The 15,590-nt window shown below is 34.2% G+C and overlaps 5 protein-coding genes across 6 annotated transcripts; 1 reads left to right on the top strand and 4 right to left on the bottom strand.

Annotated features, from left to right (window-relative positions):
• Positions 1-26: 26 nt before the first annotated feature.
• On the bottom strand, positions 27-3,316 carry LOC116339408 (5-demethoxyubiquinone hydroxylase, mitochondrial). Its single transcript, XM_031765261.1, has 3 exons — positions 3,152-3,316; positions 343-825; positions 27-282 (listed from the first exon to the last, which is right to left on the bottom strand). The coding sequence occupies exons 2-3, from the start codon at positions 814-816 to the stop codon at positions 124-126; spliced, it is 633 nt and encodes a 210-aa protein (XP_031621121.1). The 5' UTR covers positions 817-825; positions 3,152-3,316; the 3' UTR covers positions 27-123.
• On the bottom strand, positions 1,161-2,669 carry LOC116339406 (dehydrogenase/reductase SDR family member 7). Its single transcript, XM_031765260.1, has 4 exons — positions 2,424-2,669; positions 1,855-2,348; positions 1,495-1,775; positions 1,161-1,435 (listed from the first exon to the last, which is right to left on the bottom strand). The coding sequence occupies exons 1-4, from the start codon at positions 2,545-2,547 to the stop codon at positions 1,369-1,371; spliced, it is 966 nt and encodes a 321-aa protein (XP_031621120.1). The 5' UTR covers positions 2,548-2,669; the 3' UTR covers positions 1,161-1,368.
• A 74-nt stretch (positions 3,317-3,390) lies between the features above and the next one.
• LOC116339552 (WD repeat-containing protein 18) lies at positions 3,391-5,107 on the bottom strand. The gene is made up of 2 exons (XM_031765497.1): positions 4,770-5,107; positions 3,391-4,702 (listed from the first exon to the last, which is right to left on the bottom strand). The coding sequence occupies exons 1-2, from the start codon at positions 4,873-4,875 to the stop codon at positions 3,495-3,497; spliced, it is 1,314 nt and encodes a 437-aa protein (XP_031621357.1). The 5' UTR covers positions 4,876-5,107; the 3' UTR covers positions 3,391-3,494.
• A 412-nt stretch (positions 5,108-5,519) lies between these two features.
• On the top strand, positions 5,520-15,486 carry LOC116339456 (putative uncharacterized protein DDB_G0271606). 2 transcript variants are annotated; one of them, XM_031765341.1, is made up of 7 exons: positions 5,520-6,116; positions 11,750-12,611; positions 12,690-12,894; positions 13,264-13,643; positions 13,707-13,852; positions 13,931-14,086; positions 15,119-15,486. In XM_031765341.1, exons 1-7 carry the CDS (start codon positions 5,610-5,612, stop codon positions 15,230-15,232), a joined length of 2,370 nt encoding a protein of 789 aa, XP_031621201.1. In that variant the 5' UTR covers positions 5,520-5,609; the 3' UTR covers positions 15,233-15,486. The 2 variants fall into 2 exon arrangements, with proteins under 2 accessions (XP_031621201.1, XP_031621202.1); XM_031765342.1 differs by having other exon boundaries at positions 14,229-15,207.
• Positions 6,143-11,409, bottom strand: LOC116339457 (carboxypeptidase B-like). Its single transcript, XM_031765343.1, has 6 exons — positions 10,846-11,409; positions 9,878-10,066; positions 7,494-7,635; positions 7,025-7,380; positions 6,788-6,957; positions 6,143-6,708 (listed from the first exon to the last, which is right to left on the bottom strand). Exons 1-6 carry the CDS (start codon positions 11,057-11,059, stop codon positions 6,457-6,459), a joined length of 1,323 nt encoding a protein of 440 aa, XP_031621203.1. The 5' UTR covers positions 11,060-11,409; the 3' UTR covers positions 6,143-6,456.
• Positions 15,487-15,590: the final 104 nt, after the last annotated feature.

Below are 15,590 nucleotides of genomic sequence, written 5' to 3'. Positions count from 1 at the left end.
AAATGATTTATTAACTAACAACAACGTCATATTACATAATAGATAAGGTCATTTAATATTTTAAGCATTCATTAAAACAAACATTTTGTGTTTCTAAATTGAACCGAACAAGTGGTTTTTAAATTAAATTTTTTTCGAAATTGCAATTGCTGTTTTACATCCAAATTTAATGACTTCGGTCAATGCTTTATAGAATGGAGCCTGTTCGGCACCATGATCGATGCCCGTGTCATGATGCTCTTGTTCCTCGTCACGGAATTTTGTTATCGTAGCCATAAGTTCCTGAAATAAAATGAGTTTATGAGAAGAAGAAAAAAACAAAACAAAATCAAATGAAACTACCTTATCAACATTTGGATTTTCCATGATTTGTCGCAATTGATCGTTGTAATGTTCAACGATAACAGTTTCAACAGCTACAGTGCATGCCATCGCTGCTTTTTCGCCCAATAGCGCTGTGCCAGCGCCCAATGCAAAACCGGCTAAATTCCAAATCGGGGTCATAACAGTTGGTCGAACGCGATATTCTCGGATCAATTTCTCAAATTCGTTTCGATGTACTTTCTCTTGTTCCCACATATGCTTCAAAGTCGGTCCGACTGGTGTTTTGCCAAGTACAGCGTATTGACCGGCATAAATTCGATCAGCTCCCAATTCACCGGCATGATTAATTCGAATTATTTCATCGATAAGTGATGATGGTCTTTGTCGTTGGCATTTGGTGGTTTGTGATGCAGTCGCATTTGTACTGGATTGTTTGTTGAACTGAGTATACTTTGCGGGTAACTGAAGAAGGCGTTGATTTAACCGGTTCATTTTTTTAGGCTGATTGGTAAGAATTAATTCAGATTTTTATTTTTATTTTAATGGAATATTTTTAGAAAGATGTTAGCTGATTCGTGACAAATGTGTTCTGAATCTTAAATTATAAATGTGCAGTTGAATGGAATCATGACAGTTTTGCAAATGAATCTCATTGTCAGCAGAAGTTGTCTAAATATAAATTAAATCGAAATCCGAATTGAAAATTAACACGATATCCATTCGATAATTGAGTGATTGGCACTAATGGTTCTCCAGTTTTATTTATATTTAAAATATTTTCACATGCCGTAGTTTAGTACAAAAACAATTTAAAAATGAACAAAAAAACAGAATGCTATTTGTGATTTCAATATACTTTTAATGTGATAAATTGTTCAACATTATTAGCCGCAAAATAACCATAGAAGGTTATCGGGAAAAAAACATCGTTGATTTCTATTTTCTTCTACATATATATTTGTGAAAACAATCTACTATGTCTGTTATCAAAAAAAGAGAGAAAACGAAATATAAATGTTTCATCGGTTGATATGTGCTGCTGTATTAGTTCTGAGGTACGTTTGTATCACGAATTTTGGCTAGGCCTGATTTGCCCAAAATCATCAAAACTCTGCAATAAAAATCAAAATGTTTAACATTTTCATTGATTTTGTATCATTTTCTTCGTACAATTTACGCAAATTTGGATAATAGCATGAAATGTACATCAAAGCCGGTACTGGAAATGGTCCAACAAAATTGATTTGACACTTATTCGCGAGTGCTGTGGCCATCAGTACGGCACATCTTTCAGATGTCATACGGCGGTCGGTGGGTTGAACCGTACGATTATAAACCTGTCCATGTTTGCCGGTGAATGCATTTTGCAAGAATTCGGTGTGTGTTGGACCGGGGCAAAATAATGTAACATCCATACTTGGGTGGTCGAGTTTAAGTGTTTCATAATAACCCTAAGAAAATAAATAATATTTTTCATGCACACATTTCAACATCAACGCTTTACAAAAAAAAAATAGAAATGAAACCCACATGAATGGCATGCTTTGCAGCCGTATATGTGGCTGAATTTGGTACTGATATCAATCCAACCGAGCTTGATGTGCACGCCACATGACCTCGACCTTTGCTATGTTTTACGTAAATGCGTGTCAAATTGACAATGCTAAATACATCCAATTCAAACAATTCTCGGTCCACTTTCAGGTCAATTTCTTCGAATGATGCTCTCTGTGATCGTCCTGCATTATTCACCAATATATCAAGCCCACCAAAATGCGTTACCACCGTATCGAAATAGCGTTGATGTTGATCAATATCAAGCATATCCATTTTTAATACCAAAATATCATTTGGTTGCAATAGTTTTGATTGTTTCAAACATTCTTCTTTGACTGCTTGCAAACGGTCAACAGTTCGTGCGGATATACACAATTTAACATGATTTCTTGCCAATTCAATTGCCAATTGCTTTCCAATGCCGCTCGATGCTCCGGTTATCCATACAACTTTGCCTCTCAACGAATCTAATAAGTAACCACGGCAATTTAATATTTCACATTTTCCATTTGTCTATCTCTATCGGCGATATTTGATCTTACCAATCGGTTTTCCCCATCGCTCTTTTATCCATAATTCAATATCCGAATCAAGAACAATCCACAAAATTATACTAATCAAATAGTATAAAACTACAACAATTCCAATAAATTCAAATAGACCCATCACGTTTATCACATTCAATTCGACTGCAAATATGGCGAACAATGATCACAAGCAGTTGAATAACACAGATTAAATGATTAAGAATATTGTGACAGCAGAGTGAATACAGCAATTTTTATGTGTATAGGTGTGACACTGTACAACAAAACTGACGATAAAAGTGTTGATATCACATGAAAACAAAATTGAAAACGCAAATGAATTGCTTTAAATAAACTTGCCAATGAACTTCGATCACGAGCTACTTTATATTTTTACCGAAACAAAAAGAATATCATATTTTTCATTAAATTTGGAATTCATATCAATTGCGTTTTATTTCATTCCACAGAACATTTATACATATATAATCAAATGTTTTGCATGCCGGTGTGTGTGTGTGCGTAAATGCACACTTTAAATTTATATATAAATTTAAAAGTAACACTTTATCAATGAACTCTTTGTATTTGACCAATAATGACATTCACTTTCTTTTCAATCTTTTTAATAATAGACTTTATACGAATAGTGCGTCATAGTCAAAATAAGAAGTGTGTGATTAAAAAAAAAATTAAACACATTTGCCACAAGAACAACAAAATGAATTCATTGAATTACTTACTTCGATCGCTTGTTATTTCCGTCGATTCTTTATCAATTGTCTGTGATAAATGAGTTTTATTTTGAAAGTCCCGTTGAATACAACTACAAAATCACGAAGAAGTTTTTTACTATCATGAAGAAAAGTCATAACAAAACTATCACACAGTTTCAATTTGAGGTTAGGTTCAATTCGACAGAGCTTAATTAGTGGAGCGCGTTCTTTCAATAATCATCTGAATAGTTTTCAAAGAGCATTCGTTTTCTGATGTTTTTTGCGAATTTTTTTTATTTATTTAATGTGTTTTATTCATTACAATTTAACATTATAATAGATTTCCTTTGTTTTCAATTTATAACCTGAATTATTTTCCATTGTTAAAAATCGATTTAACCGAATGTTCGAATAAATCTTTGTTGATTTTTTTCAATCGTCTGACTTCGGCTCGCAATTGTTCCACTTCATTCAAATCAATAGTTCCATTTACATGTCCAACTGCTGTTTCACTAGACATGCCAACACTATTAATCGTGCCAATATTTTCGTTACCAATTCCACGTTTAATGCTTGCATCGGCTGGATGTGAAACTAAAACTTCAACCACAAAATTTTTCGTATTAATCGATTGTGTGTCAATCATTCGCTTAAAATTGTTGGCCATTAAATGTAGTTTTGTTTCTTGATCGAACATGGCTTTTGGTGCTAAAACGAATTGAGCATTTGTAATTGAACCCTTATGCGGCATGGTTCGAATGATTTGTTTGCTTGGAATATGCCAAAAATGTACTGTTTCATCCTTTCCGCCCGACATCAACGTTTCACCATCTAAAGAAATGGATAGTGTTGTAACAGCCCCTTTATGGCCAATAAATCGTTGTTTTGTTGTCAATGTTTCATGATTTAAATGATATTCTCTTGTGCGTGGCGGTGATTGAAGACTAAATACAAAAATATTTCCATCAATTGTGCCAACATAAACATTTGTATCCAAATTGTCAATGGTAATGGAAGTAAGTGCCTCCGGAAATACCAAATTCAAAAGTAGCGTACCAGACGCTAAATCGTAAATGCGACATGTACGATCTAATGAAACTGATGCGGCCCAAGCGCGCATACCACCTTTCGAAATGAAGACATCGGTGATTGGAAGTGTGTGATCGGAAAATGAATACAGTGGTGCCGTTTCTTGATTACTATAACCAGTTGAGGTTAAAATGCTGCTCAATTTCCATACCAACATCATTCCGTCTTGGCCAGCACTTATGAAATGTGAACCATCATCGGTGAATACAAGCGATGATACGGTTTGATAATGACGCGAAAGCATTGCAAGCATGTCGCCTGAGCTTATTTTCCAGATGTAAATGATTTCACTAACGGCCGCCACACAATACACACCATCCGGTGATACGGCCAATGATGTCACTTTACCAGGCACAACAAATCGTAATCCAGACACTTGCTCTTGACTATTTACAGGCCAAATGTGTAACAATGGCTTTGAATTATCTGCAGTTATGATGAATTGTTGGTTGATAAACGCAAAACCGTGCGACGGTATTGTTCCACCACCTGAAATTTTAACATTGATACACTCAAATTATGGAAATTATTTTGAATTTGTTTTGAGTTTTTTTACCTTTGTAAGTACATAATTGTGTGCCAGCTTGCGGATCCCATGCACAACAAGTCCATAGTGCACCGTTTGTATCACTTGTGATTGCCACTTCGATTAAATTACTCATTTTTTGTTGCGTTCAATTCGGTTTCAATTATCATTAAAAAACACAAAATCAACAAACCACACGTGTGTTTCGACTGAAGCTTACAATCTGTCACTTGTGGTTGTTGTTGTGCTGACAGTTTACTATCTGTCACAATGTTTAACCTTTTTATTGGAACAAATCAAATAAATTTCAAATGAAATTAAATTTTTAATTATTTACTGAATAATTTTTAATCACACAGGGCTAGTAAGTCAATGTTCTACACAATTGTTTACATTATTAAATTTCTCTGAGTGGCATGAAACATTCGGTTTTGTAACGCACCCTAATAAAATGTCAAAATGTGTATTTCGTAGCATCTGTTCAGCAATTCAGCGCAATTGACGCGCCTGTTCAACATTGTTCATCCAAATATTACGTATTTCGCTTTATGTTTGTGTTTTACTTGTCAAACAAAAAGTATAGCAAAAATAAGTGCATCCCAATCGTCTGGTTCGCACACAAATTGCATCTTTCTCTGTCAATTCTCAATTATTTCGAATCGACATTTAAAAAAAAAAAACCATATGTGTTAAAATCGATTCGATATTATTTTTTTTTAATAAATATTGTTTGTTATTTGTTTGCATTCTGTCCATATGAAATGAAATACGTCCAAATGTTTGAAAAGTGATTTTAATTTAAAATACAATGAGTGTGTATTGTTTTTGAATGAAAAGTGTTGTTTTCTTCGTTCAAATGAATGGAACAAAATGAAACAACTGCCAGAACAGGGTAAGGATGCATCGTTGTCGACACAACCGTCATCAAGCAATGCCGATGATATTACAAATGGAAGCAGTTCAATTATTGAATTTTTAAATCAAGAGCAAAAGTGTTTGATATCGAATGAAAATGATGTGGCCAGTGAATTGGATATTGACAGTATATTCGAAGAGATAAATCGATTGTCAGACGAATCGGACGAGCGTAGTGTCGATGAAATATTACGTGAGGCTGAATTATTGATGTCAAAACAACAACAAATCGAATCGAATTTGAATCGCAGTGAACTGGACAATGAAAATGATATCGATGATACGGCCGATTTGAATGGATTAGGTGAACGTACCAATGTGTATAATACATGGCATTTAAATGAGCATTTGGAGACAATATCGGAGAAAACAACACCGCAAAACACCACAAAGTCACAGAGCAGCGACAGTCGTGATGAAGCAACACTGCATACAATTGACGACCTTGAATCTGACGGACAAGTAAGTGATGCCAAATACGCATTATACATCGTTTTTTCTTCTGTAAATTTGTATTTTTTTTTTTCATTTATTCACTACACTAAAATATATAAATAAATTAATATGGGGTCGGTTACAATTAGTTTTCAAGCATGTTCTTATTTTGCGCCAACAACCAATATTTTGTTTTTGTTTTCTTCGTTGGCTTGATGATGGTTTTTTTTTAATATCCTACGTACCGTAAATGGCACGGTTTGGAAAACTTTTAATTGCATTGAAAGTTTAATTTTAATTGACTAATGATTAGTGGAATTGAAACGCAAAAGCTGCAAAAATGAAGTTTTTTTCTTCTGCTGTGCCGTTATTCTTTTCGTCGAAGATTGGCCACCGCACGCGATACCGTAAATACGAATGCACGAGCCTCTTTGGCTGTTGGCTCAATTTGATGGGCTGGCAATACGAATCCATAACGCCCTTTGTCACGCAATTCAATTGTATAACTGTATTTAATGCCAATGCTTTTCGCCCAATCGTCTGAACCACCTGCAGCTGGATATAATAATGCTGCCGATGGTCCCACTTGGTAAACTTGATTATCTAATGCTTTCATATTCTATAAATATACCAAAAGTGGTCACATTATTTATTCAAAATGCTTTCAACTTATTAATGAAAAATATTTGGTCACCAACCTGTGCACCTTCTCGGCCAACACGATCCAAATCTTTATAATCGGCTGGCACAACATCGTCATATCCCCATGGATGCAAAATAAATTGTCCGTAACTGTGAAATGTAAGGAATGCATCGAATTTTTCTTTGGTTCGATCAAAGAACTGTTTAACGGCTGCGGTTTCGGGCTCTGAATAGAATTATTTTTTTCTATTAATTGATGTCATGCAAAAGATATTTTTATCATATTTACAAACCTGAGAATGGACCGCGACCGGCAAATATTTCTTGACACGGATTTCGGCTTGTTCCTTTGCCACCCCAGTGATAACCATAATTTCGGTTTAAATCAACGCCTGAACAACGTTGATTATTATTGTTCGAGCGACTTTTACGCCATAAACGATCGGTGCGATGAGTGTACTCGTATCCATCTGGGTTATGAACTGGCAACACATACCAATTCACCTTTTGAATATGTGCCGGTTGATCGTCCCAATTTTCAACCAAATCGTTCACAACGTATGTTACCGATGCCGGACTAATCCATTCACGTGCATGAATACCACCATCAATCCAAATGGCCTTATTTCCTGAATTTCCATTCGATATTCTGTAAACAAATGAAAAGTTTGCATATCGGGTTTTCAAATGATTTTGTTTTGATCAGCAAGTTATTATGGCAAAAAAAAAGAACTTTTATTTTACGCTGCTCATTTTTCGCACCTTAAAACTTTTAATGGACGTCGTTCGGCTGAGTGTCCGATCGTTTGAAGTGAACACAAGTCAGGGTATGTTGCAACCAAATAGTCCAAATATGAAAAGATATCAGAGATACGATGGTATGCACGCCAAGTTAAACGATGACCTAAAAATGACGAAAAAATAAAGCAAACAGAGCCATAAGCGAACGAATGTATATTGCATCAATTAACACTTTCTTTTGAACATGCGTGTGCACTTTCATCAAAATCTCTCTAATTTCAAAACAAAATCTATCTCAATCAGTCTTTTTCTTGTCTTCTAAACTGGTTTTTATTTGCCTGCTTGTTGTTGTTGCTTTTTTGCGCTTGAAAATTTCGACTTTGTTTTATGTTAAAGCAAAAGTAAAAACAACAACACAAAAAAAAATTAAAATTTCGAAAAACCAACTGACGACAGAAAGAGAAATTATTTAAATAAAGCATTCAGTATGTGTTTTGAAAGAAAGTGATAAACATAACACATTTGGTTGTGGTTTTTGTCTTTTAATATCACACACATTTTCGCATATTATGATTTTTTTTTGTTTACATTACCAATGAATGATACAGTTTGATTTGGTCTGGTCATTCACAAAGTGGAGTAAGTGCATTCGTCACCGATTTTATGATTCGCATAGTCTTCAACGAATGACGAAATGAGATAGGAATTAAAATAGAGAATATGAATTTATTACCCCATCGAGCATCTGGCCAATTTTCCATTGCATCGTCAAATGAATTATAGCCCATATATGCACCTCGAAGACGTTGATAAGCTGATTTCGAAATTGTTTCGGGCATTTGATAGTTGCGCCACAAACCAGTAAATCGTGCTGTAAACAATTTATTCGTTTGTTTTGGTTTTCTAATTTTTCAATTTGTTCAACGAAATTTTGGTTTTGTTTGATAAAGCAGAAGAAGCAACAAAAGGTTATTATTCTCGAGGTGCATTTAAAGCGGAAACAACCAAAAAAAAAACGTGCAAAAACTCCATTTCAATCAAAATTGATTTTATTACTCAAGTGTTTGTGAGGTGATTTCGGAAATTACGAAATACTTCAATTCAACATCGTTGTTGTTTTTTTTATTAAGTGAATTATAAAAGCGTGCATAATAATAGAATTGAGTTGAGTGTACAAACGAGAACTCACAAATTTTTTTACACATTTCCAAATATGAAAAATTCAAAGCATTGCCTTTTATTTTATTCCTTTTTTCCCTACAAACACATTCAATTCACGCGATGCAGCAGTATTTTCGCAAAATGATTCGGCACTGTGTTTGCAATGAATAAATATATCGATCAAACAAAATGAGCATGTATTACATCCTTTATTACACTTAATGCCATAGTTCCCATTACCAATGCAAATGCGTTATTTTTGACGCTGTTTATGATGACTTTTTTTCAACACTATTTACCATTCGTATTCTAATCAGTGTCATGGCCTATCGTACACCAAAATCAATCACATTCACACATCCACAGAGAGAAAAAAAGAATTTGTGGTGGCCACGATAAGGTAAATGTGCAACAAAACCGAACAATCAAAAACAAGGAGAATTACGATGATGACTAACAAAATATGTGTTATTGTTCATTCTTGTTTTGCTCTTTCCCGTTTCTCATTCGGGTCGATTCAGTGTTTGCAATGGAGGCCGCGAACGCATAGGGAAGGTGTGCCACATGCTTGCACTCAATGAATTTCATTTAATTGTAATCCATAACACGAAAGGTGCAATTTGTTAGTTTTTTTTTAATCGCACTGTCACGCAAAGAACAAGCGATTTACATTTCACTACGGCAAGTGAGAGAAAAAAAAACGTATGCATAGTAAAACAACCGTTACTTCTCCGTTTTTTACGTGCAACATTTTCATATGAAATGGTTTTTTGATTTTTTTTTCTCGGATTATTTCTCGTTGAATGGTTTTTACGCACTCAAATCGTCTGCGCAAACAAGTACTCACTCTCTCACACACACATCCGTTGACATTTCTTTTTCGAATTTTTTTCATTCCATCAGTTTCAAAATTCAACTTTTCACGAGTGGATCGAGTAACGGAGATTGTTTGATCGTTTTGCGAATTTTAAGTGATTTTTCAACTCATAAAAATGTGCATATTTAGTAAAAAGTTAATTTAACTGTTGTAGTTTTTTTATTTGTGGTGACGCCACGTTCTTTGTTGATTTTAATCGATTTATTTTAGTTGTTAGTTCCGAAAAAAAACATGTTTTAATTGGCCTCAGAGCTCAGCAAATGAAAGTGTCGTTGCGTTTTGTACAGTTGTGTGAAGTCATGTGTGTCTGGTGTCATTTGTGAATTTTGACAAATTATTTAAAAAAAAAACTATGAATTTTACGTACCGTTTCGATTTTGGAAAGCTTCAATTTCCGCTTGCGGTGGATTTTCGGTTTCGATTTGTTTTTGCATATCTTCAATGAGGATGGAATATCCAACATTATTGTCATTCAACACTTGACGCACACCATCGATAACATTTTTCTTTACAAACACATCAACTTCGGAACCATTCGTGCCCCATAGTGCAACATCTGAAAAAAAAACAACAAAAAATATATTATTAATATAGTTGATCCGGAGCGATGAAAGTAAATTGAACAAAATATTTCTTTTTTCGTCTAAAAAAATATGGAAGTTATAAAAATACAACAATTTGGTCTATAAAAATTTCACGAAATTACTTTTTTTTTCTCTCGAAAAAAAAAACTTCCAACAAGTGTGTAATAATTCACTGTTCATCATAAAATTGCATTGCAAAATTACAATTCACAGTTACTGCAGGGCTATAATGGACAAATCGTCATAGACATAAAATAATTCTATGAAAAGTTATGTGCAATCGGTGTTTTTTTTTCCTTCTTTTTGTTATATTTTATTGGCCGCAATAATTGAATGAAAAATGATATGAGCAAAAAAAACAAATTTTCCGTTTTATTGCGTACTCTCGCTTTCTTTCTCATTGTTCAATGAACGCATGCGATATGGCCAAACAAAAGATGAGAATCTAACAAATGCACGTCATTCCGAATGAATCACGTGGTTCACGGTTTGCATTTATTTTTTCCTCTCTTTCTCTCTTCACAATTAAACGGTAGCAAGGCATGTAATTAATACATGATTTAGAGTGCAATTTTGTTGTTTTTATTTTGTAATTTTGTCTGTTTAATTTTTGCAATTTTGTCTGTTGCACAGATGAGTTATGAAACACTAACATCATAATGTGGAAAACATCATTTTAATTGGAAAAGCACCATGTACCGTAGTAGCATAGCATAAAATGTACATTCATAAAAATTTGAATAACACTAACCGAAATTTCTCTTTAAACTGATGACCACACTTTTGGTTCGATCATCGTAAAAATGAACACTCCACAATTGGGCGCCATCATATCGAACTGGAGTTTCGATGTCAGCAATTGCACTCAAATTCCTCAATTCGCTGGCATCAAGGGCTCGTGGTGCAGCATCGATCACAAAGATCAAATTGAAGATCACAAATATTGCAATCAGACACTTTTCCATTTTGAAAAGAAATCACTGATTTTTTCTTATAGATTTACTAAAATTAACAGAAATAAATACGCACAAAAAAATCCGTACTCGTTTTAAAATGCTCGACCGCAACCGGTCAGTCAACTGAAGCTTCACTTAGTTTTGTGTTCGGCTTTTATATAGAATATCAACGCATGACAGTGCTTCTCTGCACCGGCCAATTCAAACGAGAAATACATGGCTGGTGGAAGAGATGCGGTTTGTGATATTATAATAACCAGTGGAAGGGGCAAACGGTAACGTTCGATTGGCAATTCAAGCACACAACAACGAAGATGTAACGAAAATAAAACTCTGGAAAAATGAGAAGTGATTTTATTTCAAATATACTGGTTGAGAGTAGTCGGCAAGAGTATATGCGATAAGGAATGTGAAATGAGAGAAACCAAAACAAAAAAATACACACAGATTGCCACTTCGCTTTTTTTGCTGATATATGTTTTTTTAATGTAGATTGGTTGAATGAAATGTTGATTATGCGTAATCTCTTACGTGTGCGCCGCATCGCAATTAATTGATTACTTTTATTCTTCTGCAGAATTTAAAATAGCTTAACATTTGTTTGTGTTTAACAGCCGCAGAAAATGTCAAGATATAAATACGCATGTGTCTATAATTTCAATAAAAATGGCTTATTTTTGTTGTTTACTGTCTTTACAGGGGGATCGAGTTCGTACGTCACGTACGAAAATAGCCACACCGACCAAGAACACAAATCAGAAACGAAAAAACGAGCCTGTATTACCAATGACGGCACCACTAACAACAACAATAACACCACCACCAATAGCAGTGTCACAAAATGCGATCGATGAATCTGTACTTGAACTGGAAATACCGAATAAAAAGTCGCCAGAGTCAATGTTTAATGTAAATGACTACGAAAACAATAATAATAACAACAATGTGAACGATTCAATAAAGAATTGTCTCAAAATCGAAGCAAATGTATATCATGATGAAAATGGTGCAATGTCGTTGCCGATACTTTCAAAACCACGATCAAGCCGTTCACCATCAGTTGCCACACTTGCTTCGCCCACAACTCCGATCACTTCGGCAATGTCGACATCCAGCTCATTTTCTGGACACGTTTGGACAAGGGAACGTGCTCTTGAACAACAAATTGAAAGTTTACGAGAAACTTTAAAAGACACCGAAGAACGTTTGCATAGTTTACGATTGCAATATGACAATGTATCGCAAATGCATCGATCAATGCGAGATAAAAACCATCAAATCCAAGATGAAATGGATCGACTTAAAATTGATGCCCAACATTTGCATGAGTGTGCGAATATTCTGCGAACTGAATTGCAATCGGCACGAAAGGATCGAGCCGATGCACTTGAGCTGCAAGCGATGCTACAACGCGAATTGGATACAGCTAGAGAAGAAAAACGACGTGCAACTGATGAGGTTGAATCAAATGGACGCCAAATCATGGACTTGCAACGACAATGCAAAGAAATGGAACGCATTTTGGCACGAAAAAATCCAGACGCCATGCAAATGCTGTTGGGTAAATCATTTTTCATAGATTTTAAAATGCATTTATTTAACGCTGAGTCTTTTTGTATTTTAATATCTTGTTGAAAAGGTGTTGGTTCAAAGAAGGCCGAAGATCAAGCACAAATGTCAGCCGGTCGTCGTCAATTGGAACAACGGATTGCACAACTGGAAAGCGATGCCAAAGAACAAGATCGGAAAGCACAACTTATTTTAGCCAATGTTCAATCTCGCTTTAGTTCAGTTCAATCGAAATATGAGACACACATTAGCGACTTAGAAACACAAGTCTTGAGGTATATATCGATTCATATGATTAATAGTTGTTAATTATTGCGATTAATAATTCTTGAATAAGCAAAAAAAGTTGATTAAGGATTAGTTCAAGTTTTTTTAAATGAATGAATGAATATAGGGAATTCCAATGAATTGTTTTCTTCGTATTTCAATTCTTTGCAAAACGATAATATAAATGTTATTTCATACTTGACTTTCAGTTTATAAATTTTAACACAAAAATGAACGTGAGGTTAAAAGTTCATAAAAAATTGATAATAATTTAAATATTTATTTGTGAAACATTTCGTTTTTTTCCACGGGAATTACCGTAATATATTAGTGAAGTAATAATGATCGATAATAATTTCTCAATTAAAAATGTCCAGTTTACAGCAAATCAATCAAATTTTGCATGAGAAGATTGAATCACAGGCTCGACATAAATCGTCCAATAACAATTACATGATTGATCAACAATCATGTGGCACCCAAACGCTGTCACTTGTCGATAAGAAATCATGCATGACATCCAGCGTTCATACACAAACTGAACCAAAATCACCGGCCGTTTCACCAGCACCGAAACCAGTGCCAACCAAAAAATCGACAAAACAAACCATTTCAACAAAAGAAGAAACACACCTTCTGGCCACCGTGCGCGGAATGCGAGTCGATTTGGCAATTAAAGAAAAAGCACTACAACGTTTGACACGTGAACTTGATGAATGCAAGAAAACCATCAAAAAGCTACAGAAGGAGAATGAAAGTAAGTTCAAAGCGATACACAAACAAATTCAAAATATTAAATTATGGTTCTTTCCGTTTCCAGGTAATCGTGTAGATAAAACAACAAAGAAGCCATATGATCCAGCCCAATTTACCGAAAAGACCAGTCCGTCTAACGTTCAATTACAGGAAAAAATAAAGCTACTTGAAATCGATTACAAAACATTACACGACAAGCGTTTGAATGATGTAAGACTATTATTATATATTCTGCGAATATTTTCATGGCCACCATAAAAAAAACACCAATTTCACTATAATTTTCAGTTGAAAATTCTTCAATCGGCCCATGAACGTGAACTATCAGCAAATAAGGAAACCGTTCGACTATTGGAACAGCGCTTAGCTGAACGTGATGAAGCATTTGCAATTATTCAAAAGCACAATAAAATCCCAATCGATTATTTTGCATTGAAGCAAAAGGTAAAAAAGTCATAGCATTCAACACCATCACCGCTTAAAAAACCATAACTATAGATAGATCTCATACAGAGCACATCAAACGATTGACATTATGCAATAACAAAATTAACTAACATGCTTCTTTTTTATATGCACTTCAAAGTTCACAAAATCTCAATTGGCTTATCATTTCGAGACGAGGGATAAATGTAGTCTGTGTCAAGATCATATTTTTTGATAGTCAATTTCCGCTGGCACTTGAAATGATAGTGGTTTTATGAAGAAAAAAAAACACCTGCACTGAATTCCGTCATTCGGTACACTTAAACTGAAAAAGTTTGCGGTTACAATTATCATAATTAATCAACATTTTGTAATGTGTTTTATAGACGTTTTGTTTCCACATTTTGTTGTTATTTTATGATGCTCCATAGTGATAGCTGACACACTTAAATTATATAGAGATAACAGTGTGTTTATTATTATGTTTTTTTCTTCTTCTTTATTTCGTATCGGTAATTTGTAAATGAAATGAGAAACCGTCCGAAATCATGGAGCAAAATGAAAACTGCGATTTAATTGAATGTTTTGACAGTGTTTTTTCCTCTTGGTACATTCAAGTTTGAATTTAATTTGAACATAATAAGATTAGAACAATTCATATTGTCCTCAATGCAAACCTTCTGTGATAAAATGAAGAAAGAGAAATGTATGTCACGAGCACAGAAACAACTCAAATTTGACGTTAATTTTGGTGTTTGTTTGTTTTTTTTTTTTGGTTGTGAGAATTTAGCGTTAAATTTATTATAATAAGATTTAGATGGTAGTTATATTGTTTATCACCAGCAGAATTTGTTTTGAAACATATTTTCCAGTTATTTTGATTTTGCAATACATATTACACTAACATCACATTAAAAAAATACTTACGCACACACGTATATGTTTTATTGGAGATTATTACCACCACAAAATTCACTGCCACAAATGTTTAACGAAAAAAACATGTTATTTATTATAAGTTTGAAAATGCCAACAAAACACAAATTGCAGGTGTCATCGCTTGAACGGCGACACACTGAACGAGAACAACGGCTTCACATTCTAGTTGAAGCATTGAGCAAAGGCCGTCTTGCCGGTTCGTTTGAACACTGCGAAGGCTCATAATTAAATCAACACAGAAATACCGCCGTCGACATTTTTTCAATGACATCAAACGAATTTTGGGAACACATTCCAGGCCAAATTCCGTTCACGGAGATAAAACAATAATTTCTTATTAGTCATAGTCGATTTTAAGATTTGTGTGAAAATGATAAAAAGAACAATACATTTTTTTCTTGGCATTTGCTACATATTTTAGTGATCTCAGACTGAGATTTTCTCAGCTCCAATTTTGTCCAAAGAACATCTTTTTTTTTCTTTAAATTTAAAACAATAACATGATTTTATAAGTTATTTTCAAATAGACAATGAGTATGAATAAATAAATAGGTAAATTACATGAAATTTATTGTTTTATTCT

The sequence above is a fragment of the Contarinia nasturtii genome, unplaced genomic scaffold, assembly GCF_009176525.2.
Source record: "Contarinia nasturtii isolate CC-2019 unplaced genomic scaffold, AAFC_CNas_1.1 Cnas_scaffold_533, whole genome shotgun sequence".
In the NCBI taxonomy this organism is placed as follows: domain Eukaryota; kingdom Metazoa; phylum Arthropoda; class Insecta; order Diptera; family Cecidomyiidae; genus Contarinia; species Contarinia nasturtii.
The sequence above is the reverse complement of the archived record's forward strand: the minus strand, read 5'-3'. Positions and strand labels throughout refer to the sequence as shown.